Genomic DNA, 16390 nt, shown 5'->3' with positions numbered 1-16390 from the left:
CATGTTCTTTTATAACACTATTATAAATCCATTTATGGTTTTAAAAATATTATTTTTAAATTATAACTTAAAGAAAAAATTATTATATAACACATATAAATTTTACTATTTTTTTAATTTTAAATCATTTAGGAAATCACTCCCCTAACAATATCTTTGGAAAGTGTAACGCATTTGTCTGCGTCTCGTTTGGTATCCCATTTTGTCATCCTAATAATTGGTTAACTTTAATGTCCTTTCAGCCTGGTTCAGTGAGGTATCGACTTGCTTCGCCCAAATGCCGCTGTACTTTCTGATAGGCACCGTTCGAGGGTCACTCATCAACTCGCTGAAGGATGACTTGAACCTGGTAAGCCTTGCCTTTCGCAACCCAACCAACTTTCGCCCTGTAATCGGACATTAAAAGACGCATCACCAAACCAAAATCACTCAAATTTGCACCCGATTCGCTCATTTCACACACCATAAAACGTTGTTCAATCAATCAAGGACTTTAAGGCCGCTTCGCCATTGTTTCAAGGACTCGCCTCGTTCGTCCTTCCGAAGTCCGCTCACCGACCGCAAAACAAAATGTTGTGACGAATTGTAATTAATTCCCGAAACAAGGCAGTCATCTATCAAAATGCCCGCTGTGCCGCAAGATTTTTCCGCTTCACTGCATCACTTTGGAGCTGAGAGGATTTCGGGTGTGGCTGGGTGGGCCAGATGGGATGGGATGCCCAGATGGGTGGGGGCTGGGTGGTGGCATCACGCCTACTGAACCGAGCCTTAAGCGTTGACCGCCAACGCAAATTGCTTCATCATAGCTCCGAAACGGGCTGCGGTTTCCATTAGACTGCCACCCAAGCCCTTGGCCCTGCGAATTCTGCGGTCCACAAAAGTCTTCCATAATATTAGCTTTGCATGAAAATAAATTGGAAAATTGTTGCCAGAAAATCAGTTTTTGGCGAACGGAGCTGAATCAATTAGAAAGTCTACACAGACCGCAGGCCCTCCAATATCCTGGCACTCCATCTTTGATTCCATTGTACATGTGGGTTGTTTTTTTCTTGTTTACCCCAAACAGGTTTACAAGAGCGCCATTCAATTTCAATTTCGCGAACCGGCCACAGCGGATAGCCAGCAAATGGACAGTTATGAGGGGCAGGCCGGAGGATCTGGCGGCGGTGGCGCTGGAGGAGCGGGCGATGCCGGCGAGGATATATCCAGCGAGGCCAAGGAATCGGGGCCGGGTCTATTGGAGCTATCCAAACCATCGGAATTTCGTTTGAGAGCGCTTAAACAACAAAAGTATTTAACTTTTAACAAAGGCAGGGAGCGGCATTCGCTGCTCCGCTGGCTTCTGGGCAAAAATCGGGCCTGGGTTTATTGGTTTCGAGCTCTGCTCTTCTGCTGCTCCTCTGTTCGGCTGCTCTGGCGTGGAGGAGTGACTGGGCTCCGATTGTGAATGCTGGCTTTCTTTTAACCCATTTTTTTTTTTGGGTGGGGTCAGGGTGTGGGGGTAGCGCATTTTTTGTTTGCCTTTGTTTTGCGCTTATCGCTGGTTACCATCGGCCACAGTTGCCTTTTCTCCCCTTTTTATCCTGCTGCACAGAACCCTTTTCGCACATAAATTACAGCGCATCCGATAAGAAATTTTTATTTTTAATCGGATTTCATGCTACCATCAACGGCGCCGCTCTCCGTTGTCGTCGGTGTGCGTTGTTGTCTTCTGGTTCTGGTTCTGGCTCTGATGCTGATGCTGATTCTGGTCCTGCTCCTGGTCCTGGGCCGCTTCCATTTGTTTGGCAGGCAGCATTTATGGCACATCCTGGCGCGCCTCATTCATCCTTGCATTGGCCTTTCATTGCCGCCTCGCGAATGCCACTTGACCGCCACAGTTAAATTTTTCCCCTTTCATTTCGGGCCCGGTTTTGTGTTTTCCCTTTTTATTTCGGCCATGGAGATTAAAAAATGCCAACGCAGGAGGAGCCGGAGAGTTGGGTTCGTGTCCACATCCTCGTCCATGTCCACGTCCAGCGGAGTAGCCTTTGTTACGGCCCTTGTATTTGTTGCTCATTTTGCTTATCAAGAGAGCCTTTCATTACGCTTTGTGTTAATTTTGCATACTGCCCAGTCGTTAATTGTGTTTGTTTGTTTATTTGCCACTCCCACCGATCCTTTTCTTCAGGAAGAAAAAGGAGATGGAGGCGGCTGCCAAAAAGGCGAAGGCCAAGAAGCCAGACACGGAACCCACGGAGGAGGACGAAGAAAGCGACGCCCACAAAATCGAGACCCACATTTCGTCCTCCGAGGAAGAAGGTGTGTAGATACTTCAAGCGAATCTCCAGGAACTGGAGTTAGTCGCGAACTATATTAAAATGCTATTTTTAATTATTTTAGGGCTAATTAAGTGTTATTGCTTGAGATTTTTGGACTCGGCGCTCATATAAGCAATTTATAATTTTAAATATTTAATTATTTCAAGAATGACTCGCAGTATTTTTAGATTCTTTAAGTATACAATAACTTACCCCTATTTTTCCCAGTGGTTGAGAAGGTGGAGAAGCTGACTATTGCCCAGCGCTGGGAGAAGATGCTCAGCGAGACGAAGGCCAAAGTGGAGGCTGAACACGCTGCAGAGGAGGCTACGCCCCCACGAATCACGCCCATCCAGAGGAGGTTGCTCAAGGAGATAGAGGAGTTTCAGAGCGAAATCACCTGGACCATCAACCACATTGTTTGGGCCTTCAGTCTTCCCTCCTCATATATACTTCCCGGTCAGGAGGAGACCGAGTTCGAAGATGCCATCATTCGAGTGCCTGTCGATCCTAAGAGACTGGACCTGGTGATCACCTACACTCAGCAACAACTAGAGGAAGTAGTCGACGGTTGGATAAAGTATCTCAAGAGGACCATGAAGACGCTGACAGATGCCAAACTGGATGATTTTACCCCGATGGCCGAGCACCGCTATTGGCACAAAATGGAGGTGGAGCTCTATGGGACTTTGGAGCAGTTAAAGACTGAATTTGTGGTGGCTGTGCTGCAGCGTCTCACTGATGTCAAGTCCCCAGTCCTGGACGAGTGGCAAAAGGTTCTCGAGAAGACAGAGGCCCGCTTCAAGCTGGCCAAGGAAAACTCAGACTATTTAGGAACTATCATTGATTATCTAGAAGTAAGTTGTATTTACTTACCCCCTTAGTTTTATCTAGAAACAGGGCTGAAAAAAGTAAGAAAGTGGCAACTCTTAAATTATTTACATATCAGAAACTACTGATTCACAAACTTGTTCTTCTTAGAAAAAAAACCCTAAAGTGCTTTTTTTCATTGGATTATAATACTATTTCTAAAAAACAAACTTAATCTTTATTTTTAATACTTTTAATTTATTTTATTCTTATTTACTCACCAGAAAGTGCGCAGCTATGAGAGCTTCAAGATGGTGGTGCTCCAGATCCCCAACATTATGGTTGGGCTGCGACACATCTGGACCATGTCCAGCCACTTTTGCCGGGATCCCGAGATGCAGGTGCTGCTCTGCCAGATCTCGAATGTGTTCGTCCAGAAGGTGAAGAGCATCATCAACTTTGAGAACATCTTCAAGTAAGTGTGGAAATTTGCAAGAGCTGCTATTAACTTTGACATTTGAACTAAAGATGAGAGCGTGATCTACGTGTCCGTGAGAAATATCGCAAAAGTTTAGAACTATCAGAGTTTTTAAATGATAATTTAAACATTTCATTTTAATCTATATAACTTTTTCAAGCCCAAACACCAAATCTCTTCATTTCCTAATTGGTATTTTCTTGAAGTGTTCTCTAAATTAATTTTCTCCCTTAATAGGTATTCTGCGACCTACACCTATGAGACCGCCACCAACTGTGCCAATTTGCTGCGCTGCTGGAAGCAGGCCTACAAGCTCAGTCGCCAGCACATCGAGGACTCCGGGGCCGGATCCCGCTGGGAGTTCGACCGGGTTGCGCTCTTTAACGAGGTGAACCACATCCATCGCGTGGCCGTAGACATTGCCTATGTGGGTCGCGTTTTCGTCCAGTACGAGAACCTTTTCGGCCATCGTTTAAAGGCCTGTATTGCCGATCCCTCAATTGTGGACAACCTTATGCGCAAGGTATACCGTATGCTGGATGATCTCATCAAAAGTGTGGACTACGACATGTTCAGGCCGGGAAATTGGGAGAACTGGGAGTACTCGCTGGAGATGTTCAACAAGCGGCTGGACAATGTGGAGAACGAGGCCAAGAACGTGATAGATCAGAGCATCAATTCGCTGTTATCCTCCGAAAAGGGCCTGGATCTGGTCATCAATGCCATGAACATCGACACAAGAGCTGGCCTCCAAGAGTTCGTGGCCACCAAGCATGAGAACTTGCTGCGATTCTTCGTTACAGAGATAAATGCCGTAGAAAGGGTTTTTACGGTAGGTGATAGAGATCAAATAATTTTTATAACAACTTAAATAACAACTTAAGAGCTACTTATTCACCTCTATGTTTTTTAAGCCTTCCTAAAAATTTTATTTTCTTCCCAAGAAATTGAAAAAATCCCCGCCCATGGCCAAGCATCAGCCTGCGAAAATCAGTGCCATCTTCTGGGCTCGACTGCTCGGCAAGAAGCTCAAGACTTCAGTGCTGGCTTTCAAGAAGGTGGAGGATGAGCCGGCGATCAAGAACAGCTTTCTGAAGCGTAGCTCCTTCAAGCAATACTTCGAGCTGATGACAGTGATGTTCCAGTTCGAAAAGGTGCTCTTCGAGAACTTTATACAGAACGCCACGTACTTGGTGAACACCACAAATCGCTCCAACGTATTGCGAGTTCGTATATGCAAAGAGTCTACAAGTAGGTCTAATTAAAAACTTAGCACCGATGGAAACTAATAAATGTCTCCCCAGTGTCCTATATATCGGATGCTGTCCAAACCCTGAAGGCAAAGCCCCGGGCGGACCTGCAGATGAGCAGTTCCAGGCGCATCACGCCAGTGAAATCAAACCTAGTGGCCGTGCAGTCGGAAGCGTTTAGCACCTATAGTGCTGCCGAATCGGGGGGTACGGAACCAAGCACGGAGTCGGAGGATGAGGGCATGTTGGTGGGCGACACCTCGCAGAAGAAGCTGATGTGCCGCATCAACCGACTGACCGTTCTGGTGGCCATGATCATGTGGATGGTCAGCAATACGCGGAAGGCCAATGTTCAACTAATGGAGTGTCAATCCTTTATCAAAATGATCAAGGAGAAGAAGCCAAAAGATGTTACGGCAATGGACAAGCACTGTGTGAGGACCTGCGAGTGTAAGTCTAGGCTATTTATGATTTTAAACCAGTTTATAAAATACATTTTTATTACTTTAGTGATGCAGCGAGCGGAATCCCAATACCTACTGCCCATTTGGCGAGAACTGGTGGAGGACAAGACCCTCATCGAGTATGATATGGATTTTGTGGTCAATCTTAAGCGCGATGTCTTCGATGTCCTTTTCGAGGCTCAGCAGTTTGAGCACCTGGGTTTTACTCTGCCTGCGGTGCTGCGTACGGCGATTATGAAGAAAGATCTGCTCTTCAAGGACTACGAAAGGATGACGGAGGTAGTCGACAGATACAGGGCTATAATTAACAACCTTTCAATGTCCGAGGTGATCTTCCTGCGGGGTCACATCTACGACACGGAACTCTTTATTCAGATGGGAGTTGGTCGATACACGTGGACCTCCTTCAATATAAGCAAATTCTGCGATCAAATCAACTCACAGTTGCGCAAACTGACCTCCATAGTGTCCCAAATCAATTTTATTCGCCTGGATCTGCGCTCTCGCATCGATATGATAAGGAGCTTTAATTTGTTCAACCTTGATGATGAACTGAAAACCGATATGTCTTCGGCCTCGGATAGTCAGCGTTCATCGACTCAGCAAGATAAGAGAAACTTGTCGCAAAAGTTTAAATCGGTCACTGGCGAAACGATAACCATGTTCACGATCGAAAAAGATGTGCCCGCGGAGGAGAAAGCAGAACAAATCTGCGGATCTGGCATATATCCTTGCCAAGGATACTTCGAACTTTTGGAGGCATCGAGAAATAGAAAGGCGGCGCAGATGAAGAAGCTTTACGACTCCCTGGGTCCGGTTTTAGTCAAGCTGGAGAGCTTGGTACTGGGCACATTTTCGGGCAGGTCGGATCGGATGAAAACCTACTACGAATACTGGGAAGAGGAAACATTCAAGTGCATTGTTGAGTGAGAATCGAGCTTATGCATCCTTTATACCTCTTTATTATATTATTTAACTTCTTTGCAGCATGACCTACCAGAATCTGAAGTGCTACATCAACCGTCTGCTCTCTAACAAGCCCATGTTTGAGGTCAACGCCGTGCTGCTCATGTCGGAGATAGTTCTGGAACCATCTGTACAGGAGCTGCAAAATACCATAGTGACCGCCACCAAGGACTACATCTCCAGGCTGCGGATATTTACGCGCTGGATGAACGGCACCTGTATCGCCTGTCCCCTCGTTGAAATGGGCAAACAGTTCAAGTACAATTACACCTACTATGAGGACGTCATCCAGATCAGGTCCATTGTGGATTTGGTCATTAACATACACGATTTGGCTGTACGAGTCGCTGGCGAAGCAAGGGCCTTCGTGGCCCAGTACGTAGATGTTATTTTTCTGGCAAAAGCAAAGGGAATTAATGCATTCTCTACCATAGATTTCGCAAGTACTTCAATCTGTGGGCCTTCGAGAAGAGCATCATCTGCCAGAAGTTCCTGGAGAAGCAGGTGACGCTCATCGAAATCGATGAGAAATTTACATTTTACTCGTCCATTGTGGAAACGCTGGCCAACACCCGCAAGTACCAGGACATCAAGTGTGTGCGCATAAATTTGCAGCCATTGCTGGAGAGCATAACGCAACATGCCAAGGACTGGTGCACCACGCTGGGCGAGGAGCTGTTGCGCCATGTCAACGACAACATGAGGGCAATGCGGAACGAAATCAAAGTGAGTCTGGGCTCTGCAAGATTTCGCATCCCCTATCCCGTAACACCCCCAAAAAACACCACCTTTTAATCTGTGCAAATCTGCGGCAGACCCTCGGCCTGAATCTCAACAAGACCACTCGCGAGCTGGAGGACTTCAAGCTGGTCATGACCACCATTGGTACGGTGCAGTCGACGACGTTGTCTAACGAGCAGAAAATCCACGAAATGCAGGAGACCTTCACCATTCTCAGCGAGCACAAAATTATGGTAAGACACGTCTTAAATTTTTGGAATTTCGCATCTGCAGATATGGTTGATGTTTTTATTCGGTTTGCCGGTGGTATTTTTGCCCATCCTAATCCAATCCTTCTAATAGCACACTCCCCGTTTAATGAAAGTTACTTAAGTCTGCCAGCCCTGGCGCGCATATTTGTGTATTCAAATGAGCAGTTTTACAAAAATCCCATCGAAATCCCAGTCGAGCTGGACCGAGACTACTGTCACTGTTTCTATTTCTGTTTACATATGCATATTCGGCGGTCGGTCTGGCCCAGGACCATTTGGAAATGGCTTTCCGCTTTTTGGCGCAACCACCGCACAAATGGTTACGTAAATGCACCAGCAGCAGCAGCGGCAGCGGCAGCAACAGGACCATCCAGACCATAGTCCGTAGTCCAGATTAGGATCCGGACTCTCGGCCAATGCTGCGTATCGGAATCCCTGTCTGTGTGCTGGCCATTTTGGGATCCGTTCGCTCCGTTTCGCTTCGCTTCGGTCCGTTCATTTATTGATGGCATTCCGTTGCGGCGACGACGCCGCTTAGCTTTGGCCAGACAAAACGGAATTAACTTGCATTTTATATAAATTAATGAACGAATGAATGCATACTCCCGCACTCAGGCACAGCGTAATATATACAGTTGGGGTCAGAAAAATAGCTCTTAAAATGCGATCTATAAAAAATTCTAGCTTATACATTTGTTGGATTTTTTTTCAATTGGGAAAACATAATGTTATATATGATAACAAATCATAAGTTTAAATGATATTCGTTTCTATAAGTTATAGTTATCAAATATTATGTCACAAATTTTTCAAAGATCCTTAAAAATTATCATCCCATTAAAAATCATTTTCGTTAGCCCAATTTTTGGGAATAATTATGATTTTTAGACTTTTTAAAAAGAGTTCAAATATTTATCAATCCTATAGCTACCGTTTTGACCGCACCTGTATATATTGGCATTGCAATTGCTGGAAAGGCCAAATGAAAATTTATGCGGTGGCGGCCCTGAAAGCTATGCTATAGTTTTTTTATTCCGCTGCGAACTGCGGACTGTTGGCTGTGGGTCAAAGGGAAAAAGGAGGGAGACGGGTTTGAACACCATGCTTCGCTGGTCGTTAGTGAATTTCGGCACTTTTCATGATTATTATTTGCACTCAGCCATAATTGAAGGGCACTGCTTAATTTTTATGTGCGTTGTATTTATATTTCGACTGGCAATTTAATCCGCCCCACCGCCATTCCAGTTCCCCTACGAGGACATGCTGATGGCCCATCACCTGGAGAAGCGCTGGAAGAGACTCTTCCTGTCGGCCCTGTATCGCTATGAGAAGCTGCAACCAATTAAGCAGAAATTCGCCGACATGACTTCCGTCGAAATCGATGAGTTCTGCGATGATGTAAGTTGTCGGAGGAAAAGGAAGCACGCAGGAGGGGGGAGGTCCTTCCTCTGGGATGTTGGCCTGTTGGGTTGTGGCAAATGGGATTAGGACTCCGGCTGAGGCCGAGGCTGCGCTGTCGACTTTGCATTTCCGCTATTTTGCGTTCTTTCTCTGCATTTCTGTTTTGTTTCCTCCCATTATTATTTCCTTTCAATGGCATTTTAATTGGATTTTTCCGCGCGCTCAACCATTATTGTCAATTGTTGGCGGCGACGGCGCTGCTGTCGTCAGCGTAAAATGAATTAACTTGAAGTGTTTATCATTTGAATTAGAGCGCAAGACGGATGTGGTGGTGCTGGGTGGGTCAGGGGGGTCAGGAGGTGCCCAACCCACCGCCACATTATGCTGCACTAACCTTTTTTCCATTTCACCCGACAGTTGGGCGAGTTTATCAAGGATTACGATGAGAACGGACCAGGCTCTGTAGGTGCCGAGCTGGAGCGAGGCGTGCGCCTAATGGATCCCTATGGCCAGAAAATAGCGGAACGGGAGCTGAGACGCGAGGAGTTGGCCAATGCGGAGCGACTGTTCGACATGGCCATGGTGGATTACCATGAGTTTGCGCGGGTGCAAACCGAGTTTGAGGGCCTGCAGCAGGTAGGTCTTTTCAATACATCCCTATCCGTAAGTTAATTTCAAAGCATTATTTCACTTTCAGCTCTACAGGCTCTACAAGGCGCAGAAATTCGCTCGCGAGGGCTGGGGCAAGACCTTGTGGGCCGATCTGGATCCCAACGTGCTGACCGAGGGCGTTGAGAGCTATCTGAAGGAGTTCCGGAAATTGACCAAGGCGGTAAGCTTTTCTCCGGGGCGCGGCAAACTTTGCCAATTAAACAAAGTTTTTCGGCCTGCTTGGATTTTCATAAAATTACAGGACGCCTCGGAACAACAAAAGCAAAATACTTTTGAACTGTGAACTCACTGTGTGCTCAAGCATGCCTGGCTATTCGAATGGCCAAGGGAAAAATCGCAGAATATCATAAAAAAACCGGGCGTTTCCAGTTGGTTGCCTCTGCAAAGTAAACCAAATCGAAGAACAATTCAAATCATCTCCCTTGACCTACTGGGTATTTCCTTTTTTCATACCTATGCTTACGAAAGCTTTGGTTAAACAAGAAATGGGAATTTTCTGGCCACGCCTTGCAGCGACAAAATTTTGCACCTAAACTGATTATGACAAATTGATTTATTTACTTCACTAACAAGTTTTTGAGGAATTTCGCTGGCCGGGGCCAAAAGTTTGTTGCAGCCAAAACTTTTCGCCCATTCGCCCATACAAATGAAGTGGGCGTGTCCGTGGGCGTAAAGAAATGGCTGCAAATTCTGGGCACTCTATATACGTATGTATCCCAAACCATCATAACTCCGACGCAGAGAAGATTAGTATGGCAAATATTTCAAAAAGCACCGCGATTAATATAAATAGCGTTTTTGGGGGGCGCAAACAAATTTGAATATAATCATTCGACACGCACAAACTATATTTTAATGCAGTTTTATCGTGCATAATTTTGGACGCCAGGCCCCGAGGCACAAACTACTGAAGGGCTCTACATAATCAGCGCCCTAAAATGTAAATCAATTTGTTCAATATTGAAAATAATTAAAATGCCAGCGGGCTGTCCATGTCGTCGTCTGCCCATCCACCCTCCGAATCCCTCGTCCTGGCCATCGACTTGTTGACAGTGTTGCTGTATGGCTGCTGCTCCCTGTTGTTGCTATTTCAATTTATGTCCTGAATGGTCCGGAGTGCCATGCATTTTGCATGTGCAAACAAACGGACAGCAGCCCGGCATGCAAACAGAATGCGCTTTTTGGCCAACAGCAACGGCATGGTGCGGCATGGCATGGACTTGTGTAGCTAAAACACAACCGAGACCAAAAGCCACCGGCCGCAGGACGCGCGTTCGTCATAATTCAATGGGGCCAACCACAGGCGGCAACCACACTATTGTTTCAGCTGATTTTCAGTCAGCTAACTAACCATCCCGCCCGCCGCCATTCGCTATTCGCCACCCGAAAACTAACTAACCAGCAGGAACGTTCTGTTTCCAGGTGCGCACCCTGCCAGTTGGCGTCCAACTGGAGATTCACATGAAGCAGTTCAAGGGCACCGTGCCACTGATGGTGAGCCTCAAGCACGAGGCCCTGCGGGAGCGACACTGGCTGCAGTTGATGGAGAAGACGGGCCAGTACTTCGACATGTCGCCAGCGCGCTTCACGCTGGAGAACATGTTCGCCATGCAGCTGCACAAGTACCAGGAGATTGCCGAGCAGATCCTCACAAATGCCATCAAGGAGCTGCAAATCGAGCGGGGTGTCCAGGCCGTTATCGAGACCTGGGCGACCATGGCCTTCAAGACCTTCAAGCACTACAAGGGAATGGACGATCGTGGCTGGGTGCTGGGTCCTGTGGATGAAATCATGCAGATACTCGAGGACAATGCCATGAACCTGCAGTCGATGGGGGCCAGTCAGTAAGTAGTGAAGAATAAGCTTACACTTACTAATATCTTTAAGTAACAATGGATATACATTGTATCTATATTTATTTTTAATTTATAAGATTATATATTACTATACTATAGACATTTACTGTCAAATTTACTAGCTTTATACTTTTGGGAAGTATTAAGTAATTAATTTACTACCATATTAATCTCTTAACAGGTTCATTGGCCCCTTTCTGGAGACGGTGAACAAGTGGGAGCGCACCCTGGCCCTCATCTCGGAGATCATCGACGAGTGGCTGGTGGTGCAGAGGAAGTGGCTCTACCTGGAGGGCATATTCATTGGCGGCGACATTCGCACCCAGCTGCCGGAGGAGGCGCGGAAATTCGATGACATTGACAAGTCGTATCGCAGAGTGAGTAATCCGTGGTGTTTGCTTGTTCTGGTTATTTGGTTATTGGGTTATTTGGGTATTTGGGTATTTGGCCTCCGAGGGCGGGTCAGAGGGCACACTTCGTATCTGGCTACCATTTATTTGGGTTGATTTAATGTGTGCCGACAATATGGCGACTCCTTACTTAACGGTAAACATAATACGCATGCAAACGACTGCCATTGTGTATGCGTAATTGTGTAGCCCTCCACACACACACACATCGGAATATGCCAGGATATCCCAGGAGCAGCAGCAGGATCTGAGGCAAATTCACATTACACATACGCAACGTAAGCCGGAGCAGTGTTTACAAATGCCAAGCACTTTCACCTTCCACTACTGCTGCCGCTTTCTCCTTTCTCCTGCGGGGATAGATTTGTGTTTGTGTTTGGCGCTTAACTTCACTTAACCTTGCCAGCCACTGGATTCCTTGGTCGCCCCTTCGTTTGCTTTACGTTTCATTTGCAACATTTGCCGCCATATTTGATGCCATTTGTGAAATGATTTATTATTTTGATTTGCTCTCGACATTCGTGTTAAGTTCCATACACTCTCGACGAGATGGCCTCTTGTTTGGCTTGCCCGACTCGAGATGCTTAAATTGTAGTGCCACTCGAAAGGCTAAAATTACTTTTCAGTCTGTTTAGCCATTTGTTGGAACTTAATTGGAATTGTTATTTAGGTATTTACTTTTCAAAAGGGTTCTTAAAATTGACTTCGGTATGTTAAGTAATAATAGTTGTTTCGTTTTTTACACATGTTAAATTATCACTGCATTTAGAAAATAACACACTATCTTTACCGAAAAGATTCTAACATGTGTTTTAGCTGCAAACCTACCTGCATCCCAAAGGAACACCCGGAATAGAGTATACGGGACACCATATATCATACATTGGCCCTCTGCCACTTTGCTCTAATATGGTTGATTGTATTTGGGTTGGTCGTTGCGCTCATTGCTTTTCATAATAATTTACTGCTCCGACTGGCGATGCCGCTTCCTGGCTACATCTTCCTCCTCTCCCATTGCAGATCATGGTCGATTGTGCCAAAAATCCGTTAGTGGTGCCATTCTGTACAATACCCGGTCGCTTAGTGGATATACAGGGCCTGGGCATTGGCTTGGAAAATTGTCAGAAGTCGTTAAACGAATATTTGGACTCGAAGCGTCGCATTTTCCCGCGTTTCTATTTCATATCCACCGATGAGCTGCTCTCCATCCTGGGCAGCAGTGAGCCATCTGCAGTGCAGAACCACATCATTAAGGTGGGTATCGGGTGGGTTATTTCGGTATTGGGGCACCACCCGGCTTCAAGTTGGTGGGCGTTGCTTGGCGGTGACAACAACAGATTTGCCAAACTGCCAGTGACATTATTTTTATGTACAACGGGGCGTGTATATATAGTATATATGTATGTTCGTATGTGTGGAGAGTCTTGCCATAAAAGTTAATGTCACTGTTTATTCGTTCTGGCCAATGTCCATGTGCGGAAATTACGCCAATTTCTTCAACACATGCAGGGGACGCTTGAGCCGTGGTAAATTTTTATGAATTTATTTGGCTTATAAATAATATAAATATTTTTTTCTTTCTCTTTCCGGGCCCCGGGCCCCCTTCCGTTCGCATTGATTTTGCAATTTTCAGATGTACGACAATATCAAGTCGCTGCGCCTGGTCAAGGAGGGAAGCCAGACGATTGTTACCGGCATGGTTTCCAGCGAGGGCGAGGTCATGGAGTTCCGCCATTCCGGTAGGTACTGCTCCGGTCCGCTCCATTCGGTTCGGGAAACGGATCCTGGACAATCCAGCATCAACGCACTGATTGCCAATTTTAAAATTGAACTTTTTTATGGCAATATTGTCTGCTGGCTGCCGGCTGGCCAATTTCTTTTAATTAATTTGAAGCCAGTTGGCATCGCATCGGCATCGGCATTGAAATCCTCGACGGGTTGGGAATGGGGACTGGGGATGGGCCTGGGTATGGGCACATCCTCGGTTCTTATTGCCATTGTTGTTGCTTTATTGTTTGTTGTATAACACTTATTGATATTGGCAACTGGGGTTTATTTATGCGGTTATTGTCTTTTCTTTTCGTTTCTCTCCATCCCCTCATCTCTTCCTGCCGGGGGGATGAAAAACAGCCCGGGCAGCAGGACGCGTGGAGTACTGGATGAACGATGTCCTGGATGAAATGCGCCGCTCCAACCGCTTCATAAACAAGACGGCCATCTACGACTTTGGCACAGATCTGCAAATTTCAAGGTAAGTGCCACCGTCAGCTGGGCATAAAACATATTTTATGCCTCCTCTGCTGTCCTGCGCTGTCCTGTCCTTCCGCTTCCTTTTCGCATCCTTCAGTGTGGGGGGCAGGAAGTCATCCCTGGTAGCAGAGTGACACTTCGGCAGCCAATTCCTTTTATGGCCGGCGATTTACATTGCGGGAAGTCGCCTCAGAGGACTCCTTCTCCTCGCCACTCCGACTGGAACTGTATAATTTTGTCATTTCGCGCGATTTATTATTTTGTTTAAGCCGTGGGGCGCATGGCCAGGCATATTTATGGCCAATTGTATTAAATTGACAGTCATTGGGCACTTTCGATTTCGACTTTGTTGTGTCCGCAGGCCCGACTGGCTAATGAACTACCAGGGCATGGTGGGATTGGCTGCCAGTCAAGTCTGGTGGACCGCCGAGGTGGAGGAGGCCTTCGACCAGGCCCAGAATCACGGCAACATGAGGGCCATGAAGGATTTCCTGGGCAAGAACAACTACCAGATCGAGGAGCTGGTCCTGAAAGTGCGTTCGAATCTCTCCCGCAACGATCGCTTGAAGTTCAAGGCCCAGTGCACCGTGGATGTCCATGCGAGGGATATCATTGACAACTTCGTGAGGGACAATGTCCTGGATGCCAGCGAATTCAGTTGGGAGAGCCAGTTGCGCTTCTACTGGGTCAAGTTCTACGACAACCTGCATGTCCTCCAGTGCTCGGGCAGCTTCGACTTTGGCTACGAGTACATGGGTCTCAATGGTCGCCTGGTCATCACCCCTCTCACGGATCGTATCTACCTGACCATCACCCAGGCGCTGCTCATGAATCTGGGCGGTGCTCCGGCTGGGCCAGCTGGAACGGGCAAGACCGAGACGGTCAAGGATCTGGCCAAGGCCATGGGCCTGCTCTGCGTGGTCACCAACTGCGGCGAGGGCATGGACTACCGTGCGGTGGGCACCATACTCTCTGGCCTGGTCCAGTGCGGCGCTTGGGGATGCTTCGATGAGTTCAACCGGATAGACATTTCCGTACTCAGTGTTATATCCACGCAGTTGCAGACCATCAGGAATGGTTTGATAAGGAAACTGGATCGCTTTGTGGTATGTGCTCCTCAGGACTGAAGTCTTTCACCTCTGTTACTAACTTTTCTTTTCAGTTTGAGGGCGTTGAAATCCATCTGGATCCCAAATGCGGCGTTTTTGTGACCATGAATCCCGGCTACGCTGGCCGTACGGAGCTGCCAGAGTCCGTAAAGGCCTTGTTCCGCCCAGTGACTTGCATCAAGCCCGATCTGGAGTTGATTTGCCTGATCTCGCTGTTCTCCGATGGGTTCCTCACCGCCAAGGTGCTGGCCAAAAAGATGACCGTACTGTATTCCCTGGCGCAGGCGCAGCTGTCGAAGCAGTGCCACTACGATTGGGGACTGAGATCCCTGAACTCCGTCCTCCGAATGGCTGGAGTGATGAAGCGCCAATCGGAGGATCTGCCAGAGGCGGTGGTCCTTATGCGAGTGCTGCGTGACATGAACTTTCCCAAGTTCGTGTTCGAGGATGTGCCTCTGTTTCTGGGACTTATCAAGGATCTGTTTCCGGGCATCGATTGTCCTCGCATCGGTTATCCGGACTTTAATGCTGCCACGCGTCATGTGCTGGTCAACGATGGCTACATTCTGCTGCCCGATCAGGTGCGTCCTGCCACAAGTTTGTGCCCCGTCACTGCCGTGTTGACAGTGGCAACAACCCAACAGAGTGAGCTGTGTCACTCTCCTGGCGACCATCACTTTGACACTTTGTAAATTGCGCCATGTCGCATAATCGCAAATGAAGGAAATGTTACAAAGCATTTTGCCCAGGCCTTGGAGCCGCCTCGTCCCTTTTCCAATTTCAACTTTGCTCCTCCCCCCAACTGCTGACAATTTTCACTAATACAATTTTCCATTTCTTGTTCTCTCCTCCATCCACGCTGTACTCGAACTCCACTCCGCTGCCGGCAAAAATCCTTGCCACTTTCATCAAACAAAATGTTGCGCAAATGTCGGCCACCTCCTGCCGGAAATGGACAACTGTTGGACATGCAACGTCACCCGGGTGCTCGGCCAACATCATTTATGACAACTAAATCCCAACGATGGCCACGCCTTCCACGTCCTTTGGCAAAAAACCTTGCCTGGCCGCCTGGCTGCCCGGCTGGCAGGAGGACAAAGTGGTGCAAATGTACGAGACCATGATGACCCGGCACTCGACCATGTTGGTGGGCCCAACAGGTGGCGGGAAAACTGTCGTCATAAATGCCCTGGTCAAGGCGCAGACCCACATGGGCCTGCCCACCAAGTGCCTTGTGCTTAACCCCAAGGTAAGTGGACCTCTGGCACCCACCCCATCCTGTCCCATCCCCCAAACCTAAATTCAGGCTGGCGCACAAATTGCCTTCCCCTGCGAGCACTCTTAGTTGCCTCCGCCCTTTATGAGCTTCGGTGCATGTCCTTTGGCCTCGTCCTGTCTTCAAATTGCAGTTTCTCTGTTTTTCGCATTTCGC

General features: G+C 47.3%; 1 protein-coding gene across 1 annotated transcript in view; it reads left to right on the top strand.

The window, feature by feature from the left end:
- Positions 1-16390, top strand: part of LOC108024722 (dynein axonemal heavy chain 10) — a 34303-nt gene that overhangs the window by 2598 nt on the left and 15315 nt on the right. Inside the window, exons 4-26 of the mRNA XM_017094815.3 lie at positions 243-349; positions 1067-1290; positions 2171-2301; positions 2529-3157; positions 3395-3585; positions 3826-4420; positions 4533-4839; positions 4893-5288; positions 5349-6228; positions 6290-6643; positions 6703-6994; positions 7084-7242; positions 8506-8658; positions 9079-9297; positions 9359-9493; positions 10756-11177; positions 11371-11566; positions 12620-12853; positions 13233-13338; positions 13730-13850; positions 14211-14955; positions 15012-15539; positions 16049-16207. Coding sequence (XP_016950304.1) covers positions 243-349; positions 1067-1290; positions 2171-2301; positions 2529-3157; positions 3395-3585; positions 3826-4420; positions 4533-4839; positions 4893-5288; positions 5349-6228; positions 6290-6643; positions 6703-6994; positions 7084-7242; positions 8506-8658; positions 9079-9297; positions 9359-9493; positions 10756-11177; positions 11371-11566; positions 12620-12853; positions 13233-13338; positions 13730-13850; positions 14211-14955; positions 15012-15539; positions 16049-16207 — 7283 coding nt within the window. The remainder of the gene's footprint in view (positions 1-242; positions 350-1066; positions 1291-2170; positions 2302-2528; positions 3158-3394; positions 3586-3825; positions 4421-4532; positions 4840-4892; positions 5289-5348; positions 6229-6289; positions 6644-6702; positions 6995-7083; positions 7243-8505; positions 8659-9078; positions 9298-9358; positions 9494-10755; positions 11178-11370; positions 11567-12619; positions 12854-13232; positions 13339-13729; positions 13851-14210; positions 14956-15011; positions 15540-16048; positions 16208-16390) is intronic.

This window comes from Drosophila biarmipes, chromosome 3R (genome assembly GCF_025231255.1).
Source record: "Drosophila biarmipes strain raj3 chromosome 3R, RU_DBia_V1.1, whole genome shotgun sequence".
NCBI classification, from domain to species: domain Eukaryota; kingdom Metazoa; phylum Arthropoda; class Insecta; order Diptera; family Drosophilidae; genus Drosophila; species Drosophila biarmipes.
Note: the sequence above shows the minus strand (reverse complement) of the source record. Positions and strands in the feature narration are given on the sequence as shown.